The sequence below is a fragment of the Pseudorca crassidens genome, chromosome 7, assembly GCF_039906515.1.
Source record: "Pseudorca crassidens isolate mPseCra1 chromosome 7, mPseCra1.hap1, whole genome shotgun sequence".
Classification (NCBI taxonomy): Eukaryota; Metazoa; Chordata; class Mammalia; order Artiodactyla; family Delphinidae; genus Pseudorca; species Pseudorca crassidens.
In genome coordinates, this window is record NC_090302.1 from 108,251,155 (window position 1) to 108,268,373 (window position 17,219).

General features: G+C 50.4%; 1 protein-coding gene across 1 annotated transcript in view; it reads left to right on the forward strand.

Annotated features, from left to right (window-relative positions):
• BLK (BLK proto-oncogene, Src family tyrosine kinase) overlaps positions 1-17,219 on the forward strand; it is a 45,762-nt gene that overhangs the window by 19,978 nt on the left and 8,565 nt on the right. The window contains exons 2-7 of the mRNA XM_067745326.1: positions 7,004-7,112; positions 9,399-9,453; positions 10,922-11,015; positions 11,936-12,034; positions 13,061-13,164; positions 16,839-16,985. Of these exons, the coding sequence (XP_067601427.1) occupies positions 7,005-7,112; positions 9,399-9,453; positions 10,922-11,015; positions 11,936-12,034; positions 13,061-13,164; positions 16,839-16,985 (607 nt within the window). The 5' untranslated portion in view covers position 7,004. The remainder of the gene's footprint in view (positions 1-7,003; positions 7,113-9,398; positions 9,454-10,921; positions 11,016-11,935; positions 12,035-13,060; positions 13,165-16,838; positions 16,986-17,219) is intronic.

The following is a 17,219-nucleotide window of genomic DNA, read 5'->3' on the forward strand; positions in this document are numbered from 1 at the left end:
GTAGCATGTAATAACTAATCTAATCCTTACCACGCTCTGGGAGCAGGAACTGTTACCATCTGGAGACTAAGAGACGGAAATGTTAAGCAACTTACCCAAGGACACACAGGTCAAAAGTAGCGAAACCAGGATTCAGAACTCAGCATTCTTGTCAACGGTGCCCCATGGTCTCTCTCAAACAAGACAGTGTTCATGGGGCATCTGGCTCAGTATCTGGCACAGGGGGACCACTTAACATATGACAGTACCTGCTATTTAAAAGAATAGACCAGAGTCGCAACATTGTAAATGAACTATACCTCAATTTAAAAAATTAAATTAAAAAAAGTAAACCAGAGTCAAACTGATTTTTCTGTCATGCAACCATGTGCATTCCAGGATTGATTTTATGCAGAAGATTTTTTCTACCACATCATCCTCCTGCCTCTCAAATAACCTGCTTCTGGAGCAGCCAGTTCAGGTGGAGGGACTCAGAGCCATCAACACTTCCCGGGGCCACACGACAGCCCGCCATCCTCGGTGGCCTCTGTCCCCCACTTACCGTCTCCACAACCACCCAGGCTCTCACCCCCAAAGGAAAGGTTAGGAAATCCCGAAGGACCCCAGTGGTAGCTTAGGGCACCATGAAGCTCTGCTCCGTCACCCAGTTCGTCCTCTAGTTAGAATTTATTTAGCACCCTCTCTGCTCTCGTTCCTTTCTGACCCTCATCTTGTTTGGTCCACATGACAACCACGTGATTTACGTACGGGCTGTTGGTCCTTGAACTCTATAAAACCTATGTAGTTGTGCATTATGGATCAACATCCCCAAACATTTTCCATGTGTTGAATTCGGACTTGAGCACGTCAGCTGGTGAATGGACTGCCACCCGCCTGCCAACAGCTCCGTCTTGGCAGGACAACCATTTTCATCTGGGTAATAGAGTTTGCACAAGTGTTTTAATGTTTTGGTGCATCTGCCCCCTAATTTTACACAAGTAGTCATTGGAAATACGCTTGTAATCATGGGTAAGTGCATAATTAAAAGACATCTGTGAAAGGCTAAAAATAGACAAAGATTTGCCAAATAGGCAAGACATAATTGACACGTTATTAGTTTTTGTTTAAAAACATGCTAAGGATATGGCATTCCATAAAGCCAGGATCGGGATGGAGGAATCGCACCCATAGGGCATGGCAAGCAGAAAAGTGCACCGAAACCTGCTTTAATTTCCACAGAAACAGAACTGCCCCTTCAGCCCCAAACAGGAAAGTCCATTGTTTGGCTTTTTTAGGCATTCACCTTTGAGTATGTTTTCTCAGGAAGTCTTTATGTATGAAAACGAGGAGTAGTTTCATACTTCCCAATTTTATAGGTCAGGAGACTGAGCCTAGGTGATGAGGTGATTTGCCCAGGTTCACACAGTCAATTCGTGGCTTGCTTTTGAGCCCAGCTTGCTTGGACCACCCACTCCCCCCAGAGCCAGGGAGGAGGGAGATGGCTGTACAAAGCTCTCTGCCTGGAATTCCAGACCTCCCCCGTCCAGCAGCTCCCTAGAGGGTTTTCCTCCCGGCAGGAGGGCTTTGAAGGCAGGTGAAGCCTCCACAGCGGAGAGGACTGTGTGTCTGAGCCTGAGCTGTGGGCCCAGGGGATGGAGCCCCAGGCAGGGCACCCATGTCCCTGATTTGGGCAGGGAGGTCGGGGGCAGCATGGGGGCTGAGAACCCCCTCCAGCACCTGGCTCTGTCACCTTCAGTGTGACCTTAACAAGCCACCTTGCCACTCCATCCTCAGCTGTGAAATGAGAATAGAGTAAGTCCCCTACATACGAGCCGTCCAGCTGAGAACTTTCAAAGACGCGAACGTGCCTCTGTATGCCAGCTGTTGTACTGTACTACTGTACTTTTCAAGGTACTGTACTGTAAGATTTAAAATGTTTATTTTTTGTGCTTGTTTTTTATGTATTATTTGTGTGAAAAGCATTATATACCTATTACAGTACAGTGCTATATAGCCGACTGTGTTAGCTGGGTACCTAGGCTGTTTTGGACTTATGACAGCTCTGTCGGAAAGGAACTCGTTCGTGTGTAGGGGACTTACTGTAATTGTAACCACCCTATGGATGCTACATGAATATTGAATGAATCATATATGTCAAGTGCTTTCATCCTGTGAAATGCTGGCCACTGTAAATAAAGGGTTTCCAGTTTCTCTATTTTTAGTTACTGCCTCTGCCACATCCCCTGCCAGGCTGAGGCTGTGTTTCAGGTTTTGTTTGTTTGTTTTTGCGGTACGCGGGTCTCTCACTGTTGTGGCCTCTCCCGTTGCGAAGCACAGGCTCCGGACGCGCAGGCTCAGCGGCCATGGCTCACGGGCGCAGCCGCTCCGCGGCATGTGGGATCTTCCCGGACCGGGGCAGAACGCATGTCCCCTGCATCGGCAGGCGGACTCTCAACCACTGCGCCACCAGGGAAGCCCCTGTTTCAGGTTTTAAGCGTCTCCCCGGGGGCCTACATTGATCTCCCTGCTCTGGTTAAGGTGGGCAGCGGCGTCTAATTCATTTCAAATAAACAAGCAGAGGTCGCCTCCCCCAACATCCCCTCCTCTTTCTAACCCCTACCCCCTGCACTACACACACACACACACACACACACACACACACACACACACGGGTGCATTTACATGCTTGCTCTGTCATGCACTCACAGACACACGCAGGTGCACGTGTGTGCACTCTCTCACACATACACACACACACACCTCACATCCTTCTCCCATCCATCCTTCCCCGCTGGGAGGAGGCCAGTGCCCTCTAAGTGCAGCAAAGCCCCCCGAACACCCAGGGAGCCGCACGTGTTGCCTTGGGCTTCTGCGTGGACGCTGCGTTTGTTTCCTGGCTCCACCCAGCCTGAAACTGCTAAAATATCACAGCGGGGTGGCAGCCCGAGCACGCGGACACAGCTCTGCTTGTCACATGGCTTCCTGCGTAACTCAGGCTCCAGTCAGAGCCTCTGGGGTGGATGGACCCTAGAGAACCGATGTGTTTATAAAACCCATGGAAAAGCATCTGCATACACACTGCTAAGGAGTCAAAGGAGGAGGAAGTGTAAGTAGTGGTGATTTAATCTGAGGAATTTTACTTCCTGTCAAGTTATGTAGATGTTCAGTTCTGCTATTTAAGTGGACATAAAGGTCTGCCCAGGAAGTTTAAAATTGGTGGCAGTATGGTTGACGCTTCATTGCGCCAGGAGGCTGGGTGGGAGAGGGAGAAAAGGCCTGAGGCCCAGGCAGCCGTTCTCCAGAGCTGGGGCTGACCCGGGTCCAGGCCTTACGCCCCCTCTGGTCCCTGGCAAGTCATTCACATCTCTTTTCATTTTCTGCTTGTACCAATAAGATTATGTTTCCTGTTAAAGGATTCAAGGAATATATAAAATCATAAGAAAGAAGATAAAAGTCACACGAGGTCTCATTACTTGAGATAAACAATATTAACACTTTAGGAAATGTCTTTTTGGAGTCCTGCTTTGCATTAACACCCACACATGCACTTTTTAAAATTTGCTGTTTTTTCTGTTGGGTGTGGGCGTGCTTCCTCCCTTTCTGTCTCTGCCTCCCCTCTGTCTCTACCTCCTCCACCAATCACCAAAGTAAACACCTTCGTGTTTATCCTCCCAAACCTATTTCCATGTAACATAAAAACACGTGCATGTGCCTACATAGGGGTTTCTTGTCTCATTCTTTGGTTTTTCCGAATATGGGACAGCCTCACTTTTCACATCCTGCTTTTCTCACCTAACTATATGTTGTAGCAATTCCTCTTAGCCTCGCTGGTAAAGATCTAACATGTTCTTTTTGATAGATGCATAATATTTTAGAGACTTTTAAAGTGCAGATTTACTCAACAATTCCCCAGTTGGTGAGCAGTTACAAAGTTTCTTTTGTTTTGTTTTTTGTTGCTACAACTATTGCGGCAATAAACGTGTTTGTATCTCATATATTCCTATATAAGGATGTCTTAGTACACAGTGAGATTCTTGGAAGTGGGATTGTAAATCGAAAGGTATGTGTAGTTTTTCATTTTAATAGAACTTGAGAGATTGCTTTCTACAAGTTTGGCAATATTTCATATTTTATTTGTTCAATATTTATTAAGCACTTACTCTGTGCCAGGCACTGTTTTAGCAATTTGGATTAACAATGTATAATGCAAAGATCCCAGACGTCACAGAGGTTTCATCTTAGAAATGGAGTGGGAAAGAACAGATGAAATAACAATAATAAATACTTTTGTACCAGAAATGTAAGAAAACACAATTTTCCTTTTCTTTACCATCAACAATTGGTATTACCATTCCTCTTTTTTTTTCTTTTTTTAACATCTTTATTGGGGTATAATTGCTTTACAATGGTGTGTTAGTTTCTGCTTTATAGCAAAGTGAATCAGTTATACATATACATATGTTTCCATATCTCTTCCCTCTACCATTCCTCTTATATATTTCCCCATCTTATTGATGCAACGTTCTTGTTATTTTGATTTGCATTTTCCAATTGGTAAGTAATTTCAACATTTTTCACATGCCTATTTAGTGATTTGGATTTGTTTTGGATGGATTGTCTATTTATAATTTTTACTCATTTTTCTATCGAGTAGATTATATGCTAAACCCATACTTCTGGCCAAATTTCATGACCTCTGTGTATAAGTGGACATTTGTTTGCCATATGCTTTGCAAATCTTTTCCCCAATCTATTGCTTATCTTCATGATGGTTTCTTTTACTGTGTAGTACCTTTAACATTTATGAATCTGTCCTTTTGTTATGAACATGTCTTTTTGTCCTCTCTCAGCTTCCAGCTATTCCATCTTTGTCAATTGTTATCTTCAAGCTCTGCGTCATATGTATGGTCTCCTAAATTTTCTTCCAATTAAAATTGTTTAATTTTTAATATATTTTTTCAATACACCTGGAATTTATTTTTTTAATATGGTGTGAGATTGGCATCCAATTGTATTTTGTTCTAGGTAGATAGCTATTTCCCCAATACCTTTTATTAAAATAAACCCTCAGTTCTCCACTGAATTAAAATGCCACTGTTTTCATATATGCAGTTTCCATACGTACTGGAATCTGTTTGCATTCTAATTATTATGCGTCACTGATGATATGTCTATTCCCATTCCACTTTCAGGCAGGTTTGATTTTACTCTCCTTTTTCATAATTTTAAAGCTAGGGTAGGACTTTATTTGGTCATAGAAACCTTCAGATAATGTTATCCAATTAAAAATTGTAATTATTGAAAGTACATTTAATTTATATTGAGAACAACAAATAAGTCATAATCAAGAAAGAGAAGAGATGAAAATAATTACAAAACAATACGATTTAAAACTTCATGGTAAATTGGAAATGGAGAGGAAATCAAAGATGTCCTATAAATCATATAAATTATCAAAGTGGTGCAAGAAGGAGGAAAAGTGGCAACAAATTCCTGTGGAAGAAACTGGAAATTTATTTAGAGATCTACTGTGAAAAGGGTCCCAGGAACAGATGACTTACCAGCTGAGTTCCATGTAGTCTTTAAAGAACAGATAACCCCAATGTTATTAAACGATTCAAGATCATAGGAACAAAGACGAAGAGATCCCCAGTATGTTATGAAGCCAGAATCATCTTAAGGTTAATTCCTTATAGACCAATCATGCTCAGGAATATAGATTTTCATTCAAAATAAAATATTAGCAAATAGGACCCATCCGTGTATCCAAAAGACTAAGGCACTGTAACCAAATAGCTTTTTGTTTGTTTGTTTTTGTTTTTTCGCGGTACACGGGCCTCTCCCTGTCGTGGCCTCTCCCGTTGCGGAGCACAGGCTCCGGACGCGCAGGCTCAGCGGCCATGGCTCACGCGCCCAGCCGCTCCGCGGCATGTGGGATCTTCCCAGACCAGGGCACGAACCCATGTCCCCTGCATCGGCAGGCGGACTCTCAGCCACTGCGCCACCAGGGAAGCCCCCAAATAGCTTTTATTCCAGAATGCAAGGATGTTTCAGTAGCAGAAAATTGATCAACATAACTCATTACATCAACAGATTAAAGAAGAAAATTATCATATAAATAGATATTAAATAGTCCCCTGATAAAAGTCAGCAGCGCTTCCTAGTACAACCCCATAATCTGTTATCCAAAATGTGGGTAAGTGTGGTGGTCTAGTGTCCGCCAGGGCTCCACGGTTGGCTCTGCATTGCTTAACTCTTTGACCGGGAACCAGCTGCTTAACATCTCAGACCTCCTACTTGCACTTATTTTAGAGACTTGAAAGGATGATACAAGATAGGTGAAGTTCTTGGTCAAGAGTAAGCTCTCCTTGAACAGCCGGCCCTGGAATGCGGGTGGTGGTGAAGTGGCGATGCTCTTGGCTGTGGTCCCCGGGGTCTTTCCCACATCTATCGTTTGAAGATTCTTTACCCAAGAAAAATCTTGATCGTATTTCACTCACCTGTCAAGAAGATTCCCCGATATTGTTGAAAAGTTGGCATTAGATGCCTGTACTATCTTTGTGACCTAAATTACAGCATCTCACCTGAAAATCTGAGCTGGAAAGAACCTCAGAATGTTCTAACGTGGGCCAGGAGAGGGAATGTGACTTTCCCAAGTGAAGACTGAAACCCAGACCACCAGACACATTGGTCAGCCTCTTTCTAGACGGCAAGGCTCCTACCCCCAGGGGCCTGGGATCCACCCTGGCGGTTTCTGGCAGTTTCCTCAGGCCAGACCATCTCTGTGTTCTAAACCCAGGAGTCTCTCCTCTCTGGGCCACTTCTTCCTGCTCTGGGAAAAGAGATGGAGGCAAGCTTAGCCCACCCAATCCCCTCCTGACCCCATGTTCTGACTTTGACCTTCTCTGCCCCCCTGCTTCCCCACCTTTCTAATCGGCAACCAGAAGGGGTTTGGGGACGCTCTTGTGCACAGAGGCTCTGAAAACCTACTCACATGGCCAATCTGCTGTGTGCTCTCCAACAGGATGGGAGTGGTGAGCAGCAAAAGGCAGGTCAAGGAGAAGGGGAAGGGCAGATGGAGCCCCGTGAAGGCCAGCACCCAGGGCAAAGAGGCCCCACCACTGCCGCCCCTGGTGAGTGACTGCTGTGCGCAGCTGGAGGGGTGGGAGAGGGGCGCACGGAGCTCCCCCGCGCGGCTCGGGGGCTGCTGCTCGTCTCCAGCCAGCACCAGCGCCATCTCTAGACAACGCGGGGCACCAACAAGTAGACCCCTCCCACTGCCACCACGGCCCACGTCGCAGTGGTGGCATAGTACCAAGCTTAGCAGCCGGATTGCCGAGCTTAAATCTACGGGCGGTGTGCTTCCAGGGAGGTTACTTAACTCCTCTGTGCCTCAGTGTCCGCATCTGTAAAATGGGTACAGTAAGAATGCCTTTCTGATGGGGACGTGACCATATGCAGGTGTGCAAGGCACAGGGCCGGGCCTAGGGGGCTCCCGGTAATCCTTAGCCAGTTTTGAATGCACACGGGCAGCCTTGAAGAGGAAAGGAAATCAAAAATGTCAACTTGAACAAAGGGTGGGGCGAGGGGGGGTCTGGGGCATTTAGCAACATCTGCTGCCCCCACCCCCTGCCCAGAAGCTCCTGATGGTCATTGTCCCTTTCGTGGCACTGCTGCTGGTATTCCAAGCAGCTTGCCGTCCTGGGATAAGGCAGCCTAGGACTGGAGGGGCCCTCTCCTCCGCAGCAGGCCCTCAAGTTCTCATGGAGCCTGTCATGCGGTTCTGGTCTGTTCACAAAACGGTTGGCACCCTTTGACGGTAGCATTCCCAAAGAGGCACTTTTAGATGATGATGTTTGTGTCTCCCCCGCCCGGCCACCTACCCCCTTTTGGTTTGGATCAGTTGGGAGTCATGCCTGGGTCCCCCAACCCTCACCAGCACATTCGACTGGCCATTGCTTTATTCTGACAGTGACCTGATGGGGGAGGGGAGGGGGAATTGCCAATCCTGTTTCTTAGAGGAATCTTATCTATCCGTGTCCCAATTTAGTGCAGGGCTTGGCAGGCAGCAATGAAATGTTTGTTGAATGAATGAATGATCGACTGGGAAAACGCCGACTTCGACTGTGTTCGTTATATGCTAATAAGTAGTAGAGCCTGGAAGGTTTTAAACTTTTTTAAAAGTCACATCATATCTATTAATTATGGAAAAAATCGTAAATACTCATTATTCCACTGCCCAATGATACCTGGAGTTAGCACTTCAGAGCTCCTGCCTCCAGACCCCTTTTCTGTGGGTTATTTATATTACATGTTTATATTGTCAATGGAACCACGCTATACATGCCATTTTGCAAAATCCTACTTCAAAATTGTTTTCAATAAATATGGAATACAAAAAGAATATTTGGAGACTTCCCTGGCGGCCCCAGTGGTTAAGACTCCATGCTCCCAATGCAGGGGGCACGGGTTCGATCCCTGGTGGGGGAATCCCACATGCTGCGTGGCCAAAAAAAAAAAAAATTTGTAACGCATATGTCTTGAACAAAGAACAGAATGAAGAGCCAGCACAGCTCCGTCATCTTCAGAAGTAGAAGGTGACCGGTTGAGACTGTCTGCTGCCCCCAGTCTATCCTCGTCACCCCGGGCCCCACTCTCCTGAGAGTGTGTATCATTCCTTAGCTTCGCTTTTTCGGTGTGATCACATATGTATGTGTTTCTAAACACTCTTCAGTTTGATTTTACCCGTTGTGAACTTTAAATCATTTGAATCAGACAGCACGTATTCGTCCGAGACATGGGTTTTGGATCTCTGTTACGTTTGTGGGTTTTATCCACGGGGATGCCTGGGGCTGTAGCCACGAACTTGCCCCGGGTTTCGTTGCATGACTCGCTCCAGTTTGTCTATTCGTCTTTTTGGTCAAAGGGTGATTTCCACACTTCAACGATGTTTATTTTTTTAATTTTTTTTCTGGGAGCCTTCCGGTGCAAAGGTTTCTCTACAGGGTACATACCTGGGAATACATCTGTTGAGTTTGAGGGAAATATGCTTTTAAAATAATTTCCCTTGAGAGCAAATACTCTTTTGCAATTTCTCTTTTAAAGAAGAACCAGGACTTTAACCTGGGTGATACGGCTTCCTCCCACAGTTCCACAGCTGCCTCTTACGAAGTTGGGGCATCCCCATGTACCCCTCCTCCAGCCACGTGTGTGGTTGGGCAGGCGGTCCCGGCTTGTGGGACGTGGCACTGGCACCTGGGGCTTGAGGCAGCACGTGTAGAATTTACCTGTGCAGCCTCCTGGGCCAGCAGAGAGGCTCCCCCAGACCCTCCAGCTGGCACGCAGCAGTCTCACCCCTCCTGCCCTGCCCAGGCCTCGGGGCGTGACCTAACACAGAGCACGGTGCATTTCCGCTCTAGGTCGTGTTTAACCACCTGGCTCCGCCCCCTCCTGACACCAGGCACCCGGACCAAGGTAAGAAGGGGCTGCTTCGGCAGCTGAGGCTCTCCTGGCCACGTCCTCTGGGCCCCCGGCTTCGTGCAGTTGGAACAGGGGCCGAGGTGGGAGTGGCTTCCTGGGGAAGATGGGCCCTCGAGGGTCGGAGAGGAGGAGGCCTGGGGGGAGGCTGAGTGAGGTGCCCTAGGCTTCACCTGCCCTTGGGGGGTGTCCCTCCAGGAGCCAAGCCCCAGCTCATTTAGTGTACCTGAGCCTGGGTGGGCTTTTTTTTTTTTTTTAAAGACTTTACAAACTACGAACGAGCACCAAAAGAGTTACAGCAAATACAAACAGCATCGTCAAACCCAGGCTTTCAAAAATTCTAGCTCTCAACCTCCAAGGGCGAAGGCCGATGGCTCTGCGTCCCAGCCCTTGCTCTGTTCCATATGGAGTTTCCCATATCTAGTTTCCCAGTCCACTTTCAAAGGCCCCCTGCCGGCCTTCTAACCACCCCTGGTCTCCACTTCCACTCTGATGGGCCGGACTCTGGAGGTGACATAATGAATGACCTCGGGGGTTCAGGCCGGGGCAGGGGGCTCACAGGATGGGGCTTCCGGGAGAGCTCTGCCCCAGCATCTTCATAACCCACCTGCATCCAGCACCGGGAGGCCTCAGGCATTAGAGCACTCGCACGACTGCACTGAACAAACAACCCAGAGCCCGGCTCTGCCCCAGGACCGCGGAGGGCGCAAAACTCATTACGATGGGGCCCCTCCGCGAAGGAGCTCAGAGTCTGTCAGTCAAGAGCTGCAGCCCAGTTAGTGGCCTCACCTGGTGCCTGGTGTTTCTTACCCGTGCTGAGGATCACGGTTAATTACCATCAGGGGAGATCCTTACTTCCTGCCGGGGGCTTCGCATCTCCAGGAAGGAAGTCCAGGAGAAGGAAGTAAAACCAACTGCCTCTGGCACAAGACCTTGACTCTCAGAACCGGAGGCAGCCTCTGTCATCTATTCCAGCCCCCCTTCCCGCCGAGGGAAGGGGAACAGCCACACTCTGGTGACAAAGCTGGGGACGCTAAGTGGTCTCCAGGTGACCTTTTTCGGGGCGGGGGGTCTTCGCTCCCCAGGGCTGTGCAGAAAAGCCGTGGTCATTGGAAAGACGATAGGCCACGCTCCGGAGCCCGCTGCGTTGCAGGGACCAGCAGCTCGTCTGGGTACTGCCAGCCAGAGCGCTGTGACAGGGCCCTGGGTACCGTTACAGGTCAAAGTTACAGCTGCTGTGTTCCGAGACCACTACTCCCCTTGGAACAGAGGCAGGGAGGGCAGGGGGAGAAGGGGAAGAGAGGGGAGGGTCATGGCCTCCGAAGTGATAAGGGATGGTTCCCAGACGTGGGTCTGCGTCCCTCAGGTCCACACAGCTGATCTCCTTAGATCTTCAGGATTTTTCCAGCCCCTACCATCGCTCTAGCAGCCCAAGCAGTGACCATCTCTTCCCTGTTCACCCTAGAGGAGCACTTCGTGGTGGCCCTGTATGACTACAAAGCCGTGAACGACCGGGACCTGCAGATGCTGAAGGGGGAGAAGCTGCAGATCCTGAAGGAGTAAGTGTCCCGGACACCATCCCTGTGACTGCAGGACCCCACCCCCCACCCACCTACCTTTCCCCCAACCCACCGCCCTGCACAGCTGCCTCCAGAATATCTTCTCCAGTGCCCTGCCCCCCAGCCCAGCCCAGCCCAGCCCAGTCACTCAGTAGGGGTTCGTATTCACTACCTCCTGCTCTGCTGTCAAAACCCTACTCTTCCTTCAAAACCCACCTTTAACGTCACCTCCTCCATGAAGCCCTCCGGATGCCCACAACGCTTGCCTGGCTGCTCCGTCACCGCTCTGGACTGGAGTCTGTTGTGTCCCGATTTGTCTCCCTTGCCAGACAAGATCTCGCCTGAGACCCTACCTGTGAATTCAGCTTTAGTTTATCCAGAGTTTCTTCTCAGAAACTGCTCTAAAGCCACCCTGTCGCACGTCGGGCTTGTCCTGTGGAGGCTGAGGACTCCTTTATTTCTCGATGTTCTGCGATAAAGTGTGAAGGCCCTGACCTTTTGACCATCTGTGGGCTCCGGTTGGTCCTCTCCTCCGCAGCCCTCCTTGTTTCTGTCTTTCCCGTCCAGTCCAACCTCACTCCCCAAACCCTAAACTTGTCCCATTAATCGAGAGGAAGGCGGCTCACCAGAGGACTGGGGCCCTCGTGGGTGGATCAGGCTACGGAGACAAACCTCCCCCGGAGGCTGCGTTGTTCCCTTTCCTCCCCTGGGCCAGGAGCATCTCGGGCCCATCGGATGCTGGCGAGTTGGAATGACCTGGACACCCCGCATCACTGAGCCCCTGGCCCCAGTTCCCTCCCTCTGCCCGACCACCTGCCTCTCGAATCCTCTGCCTCCCAGGGGTGAGATGCTGTGGGCTGTGAGCTGCCCAGAGAGCCTCGTGGGAGCCGCCACCTGTTTTGTTTTTCTTTCCCACCTAGAGCTGGAGACTGGTGGTTGGCCAAGTCTCTCATCACAGGAAGAGAAGGCTACGTGCCCAGCAACTTTGTGACCCGAATAGAGACCCTGGAAGTGGAAAAGTAGGTGGACAGACGGCCCCTCAGAGCAGAGGCATGTGCTGGGGGCTTCTAGTCTGTGCAAGGCAGAGCCAGAAAGTAGCTAAATAGCAGAGCAGGGTGTGAACCCGGCACAGAAGGGGCAGGAGAGGGGTGGGGACTTGGTGCCTCTGGGAAAGGCTTGTCTAATGTCCCAGCAACGTTGAAATCTCTGTGTGACACTGAGGGTGTCACTCAGGGAGCCCATCTCACCCTTCCCATCTGTAAAATGGGAGCTGCCCATTTCCCGGCTAACCTGGTAGAGACGACCCCATGTCCTACCACCTTGATCAGCCACCCTCCTCCCCTGCCTCCAGGACAGGACTCAGGGCTTGCACCTCGGTGGACTCACAGGATGGGGGCCTTAGGGGACAGCTCCGCCCCAGCATTCTCATAACCCACCTGCACACGGCACCAGCCAGGGCCTCGAGCATTAGTGCCCTGAGCAAACAGAGCCAGAGCCCCAGCTCTGCCCAGGACCGGGGAGGATGCAAAACCCATTATGACGTGACCCCTGCCCTGAAGGAGCTCAGAGTCTGTCAAACTCACGAGCTGGCACGGCTCTGCCGCCTCGTCTAGTGTTCCCGTCCAGCGATGCTCGCCCCCAGGAGGGCTCCTTGCCCAGCACGCCCGGCCCTGTGCCTGTCCCTGGACCAGTGTGGGGCGGGCACGTCCACCCTGACCAGCCTGTGCTCAAGGGGCACTAGAGACCCAACCCCAAGGAGGGTGGGCTGTGAGGGAAGGTGTCAGGTGCATTCTCCCAGAGCAAAATTAACAAAGGGCACCAAATACTGCTCTCCTTTTATTTCAAGAAAACACCAAGTCCATCGCTGACAGCAGGGAAGGGGACCGAGGGGTGTTTCATGTATCAAAATGTGAGGGGCTCAGCTCAGGGTTAAGCTGGCAACAGGAATACATTTCATCTCTGGAGGGAAGGGACTTGGGTGACAGTATCCCCGGGAGTGTGGCCACTCTCTGAGGTCTGTCTGCCTTCGTGCTTTTCTTTTCCAGGTGGTTCTTTAGATCAATTTGCCGGAGAGATGCCGAGAGGCAGCTTCTGGCTCCAATCAATAAGGCCGGCTCCTTTCTAATTAGAGAGAGCGAAACCAGCAAAGGTAAGCCTGGGCCTCCGCTTCCCTCCCTGTGCAGCCCGGGAGCCCCACCTGCAGCCTTGCTTCTGGGAGTTGGGAGGGGGCCAGTGTGTGGGGTGCTAGGCAGGAGAACCTGGCGGCGTCCACCCCGGGGGTCCCTCCCACATCAGGCCAGCCAGGACAGCCCATGGGTATCCGGTAACTGAGCGTGAGGCTGTACACATGGACAGTTCTCCCAGGGCCCCGCTGGAAATGTGCCCAGCACGAGAGCGGCTCCCATCTCGGGCTGGTCTCGCACTGCCTCGGTCAGCAGGGGTGCTGAGGCTGGCGGGGGCAGAAGAGGGGGTGTGACCCAGGGCCACGTCTGGAATCAAAGGATTTGGGAGCTGAAAGAATCCTTAGAGATAATCTCAGCTAGAGGCTGTGACTCAAGACACTTCCAAGAGCCTGTGAGGTATAAGTTTGTGATATACAAGGACGGGGCAGTGATCACTGAGATCTGGTGGACTCACAGATTCAAACCCACTGACCGAGCAGAACGTTTCTGCCACCACCCTCAGGCCACTGGGTTTTCTCTTTCTCTGTCTTTAGTTTTCTCTCTGTCTTTCCTCCTCAAAGTTCTTTCTGCTGTAAAGTATAAAACACATCTAAAGGGCTTCCCTGTTGGTGCAGTGTTTGAGAGTCCGCCTGCCGAGCAGGGGATACGGGTTCGTGCCCCGGTCCGGGAAGATCCCACATGCAGCGGAGCGGCTGGGCCCATGAGCCATGGCCGCTGAGCCTGCGCGTCTGGAGCCTGTGCTCCGCAACGGGAGAGGCCACAGCAGTGAGAGGACCGCGTACCGCAAAAAAAAAAAAAAAAAAAAAAAAAACCCAAACACATCTAAAAATTGCATAAATTATAAATGAGTGCATAATTATAGAGTCATGCTAAGTAAACACCTGTGTGACCACAAGAGCAAGAACATTCCAGACACCCAGAGCCCCTCTCCCTGCCCCACCGGTGCCCCTTTCTGATTCACCTCCCCGCCCGCCAGAGAAGCCACCACTGTCCTGACTTGGATGGAAATCCTTCCTTATCTTTCTTTATAGTTTTACCACCCATGTTTTGTCTGTTTCTCACCTTTATACAAATGGAATCATAGTATTTTAGTTTTTGTGTGTGTCCTGTTCCTTTTACTCAACACTGTAAGATTCTGTATTCGTGTGCCAGGCCTTCTGAAGCAAAGTACCAGGGACTGGGGGACTTAAACAACAGAAATGTGTTTTCCCACAGTTCTGGAGGCTAGAAATCTGAGATCAAGGTGTCAGCAGGGTTGGTTTCTCCTGAGGCCTCTCTCCCTGGCTTGTAGACGGCCGTCTTCTCCCTGTGTCCTCACATGGTTGTCCCTCTGTGTGCGTCTGTGTCCTCATGCCCTCTTCTTCTAAGGACACCAGTCATATTGGGTCAGGGCCCACCCCAATGACCTCATTTTAATGTAATCACCTCTTTAAAGACCCTATTTCCAAAGATAGTCACATTCTGATGTACTGGGGGTTAGGACTTCAGCACAGGAATTTGTGGGGAGAGGGGGGGACACAATTCAGCCCATAACAGACTCACTCGTGTTGTTGAGGATAGCAACAGTTCACTTTGACTGCTATACGGAATCTAGTATATGAATATTCCATAAGTTGCTATTTCTCCACGCTAACGTTGGTGGACTTGGGGTTGTTTCCGGTTTGGGGCTGTTATGACCGTGCTGCTATGAACCTTGTTATATATGCTTCCTGGTACACGTTTGCCACTAGTCTTCCATCTTTGAGGTACTGGGCCAATACCCCTATTTGAAAGATGAGAAAACTGACTCCCTGAGGGAAGAAGTGACTCATTCAAGACCAACAGTGAAGAAGCGTCAGGGCCCAGATCATCTGAGGGGCACCAAAAATCTTCACAAGCTCTAAAACGTGTCCAACTGGCCTAACCTGGGTGGATGGAGGGGAGTTTCCCAAGCAGGGCGAAGAAAGCCTTTGTTATCAGGACACTGCACAGAGGGACCTGTTACAGGAGAGGAGGTGGCAGCAGCGACATCAGAGGTGAAGGGGAGAGAGGGTGGCCGGGCTGTGAGCCTGGCCCCCTGTGTTGGGGCAAAGAGAAAGGACAGGGCTTTCCTGGTTTAATTGGTATCTGTGTGAGGACTGACTAGTTTCCCAGTTCAAGGGCAGGTGGTCCTTACAGTGTTAAGAAATCTCAGTCTCTGGGAGCCCAGCCTTGCCTGTGCCCAGCGCAGCCCACACGCAGCGTGGAGACAGGGCAAGGGGATCCAGATTTTGTGAACCGCAAGGATTGAAGTCCCCTTTAAGAGGAAGGAATGCCAGATTGTAAATAGATATTCGGGACAGTCCCTAGGAGGAGCCCACACAAGAGAGGCCCTAAATCCGAGCTTCTGCAGCCCTGCTGGAGGAGAGCCCGGTCTCCTTGGCTAATCTAGAGGATTCACAAGCAGGGTGCAGCGGAGGGAACGGGGAGAACAGCTCCCTTCCTCACTAGGGTGATGCGCGGATGAATGGACTCACTAGAGCCACTCTCTGGTTCCTGAGATACCGGGGCACGTTGCACCCACCCGGGGCGAAGTCGGGGCCACAGTTTGCCGCGTGCGGGCTGGGCTGGGGTCGGGCGCGTGGAGCGGGCTGTGGCGGAGGCAGGGCGCGCCGCGGGGCGCAAGGCTTCTCCGCATCCTTTTGCAGGTGGGCAATAAGAGAGGCGCAATGGCCAAGGGTTAGGGGAGAAGAGATTTGAGATGGGCTGATGGGCTGATGGGGGAGGAAAGACGCGTAAAGACAAACACCGCAAAGCAAAATCAAGCGCCCACACCCAGGACAAGAGGTGTCCAAGCCTGACACCTGGCGGGGAGGGCTGGTACTGCTCGAGGTAGGCGAGCCCTTAGAAAGGGCACGGGAGCCCCCAAGCCTGCTGCTAGCCAGCGGAGGACCCTGGTGCAAAGCGACATCCCCCTTCTGGGCCTCAGCTTCCTCATCTTCCAAATAAGAGTGGAGGAGTGTGGTGCCCAGAGAGCTGGAGAGAGGCGCTTTATAAAAACCATCAAGTTCGTGGAATGTTTTTCAGCTGAAAACTCTTGCCACCTAAATTGCTCTTAACGCTTGCCATCTGCTACGTTCACCTAGAAGACAGAATGCCTAGTTGTGTGTATGGATTTGAACAGAACCCCTGGGGAGTGTCTTATGTTCTCCCCCATGGACAGGAGTGCTTGGGGTTGTAATTTAGTATTGCATGTGGGGTAGGGTCAACCTTTCAGCTGGAATGAATGAATGAATGAGTCAGTCTCTTAGTCCCTCCAACAACTCTATATTTCTCAATATCCCATGGCAAAGGGTCCGCAAGCCCCAGGGCCCAAGTTGGGGGACAGCCTGATTGCTAAGAGAACATCCTGCCTGCTCCAGAGCTCTGGGATTCTCTGGCTGAGTTTTGGGAGATTTTGGGGAGGAACGTCAAGGACAGAGTCAGATGGAGCTGAGAGGAAAGGCTTCCAGGAGGGTGGAGGGTGAGATGAAGGAAAAGATAACTTTTGATGGAAGTGGTCAAAATGGAGAGCAGAATTTGGGGAACTTTTTTCCAGGGTATTGAAATGAAGCCCAAATCCCAGTCCTGGGTTTCCCTCTATGCCTTGCTTCTCATGTATGTGTCTTTATTAACCCTCCAGGTGCCTTTTCTCTGTCTGTGAAGGATGTGACCACCCAGGGGGAGGTGATCAAACACTATAAGATCCGCTCTCTGGATGAAGGCGGCTATTACATCTCCCCCCGAAACACCTTCCCCACCCTGCAGGCTCTGGTGCAGCACTATTCTAGTAAGAGGGGGCGTCTGATGAGGGCGCGTGGGGGGCTTGTAACAGGGGAGCCCTTGTATCTCCCTATCACTAAGATCTCAGGACGGTGTGAACTACTGGTACCATCTTGGTGGAGGGGTAGAGGATTATCCCAAGGCTGGACCTAAGGAGTTGACAACTGTCGACATAATGATTCACATTCTGTGTCCCTCATCCCCTCTACTGGCTGTGAGCACTTGGGGAGTAACGAGTATT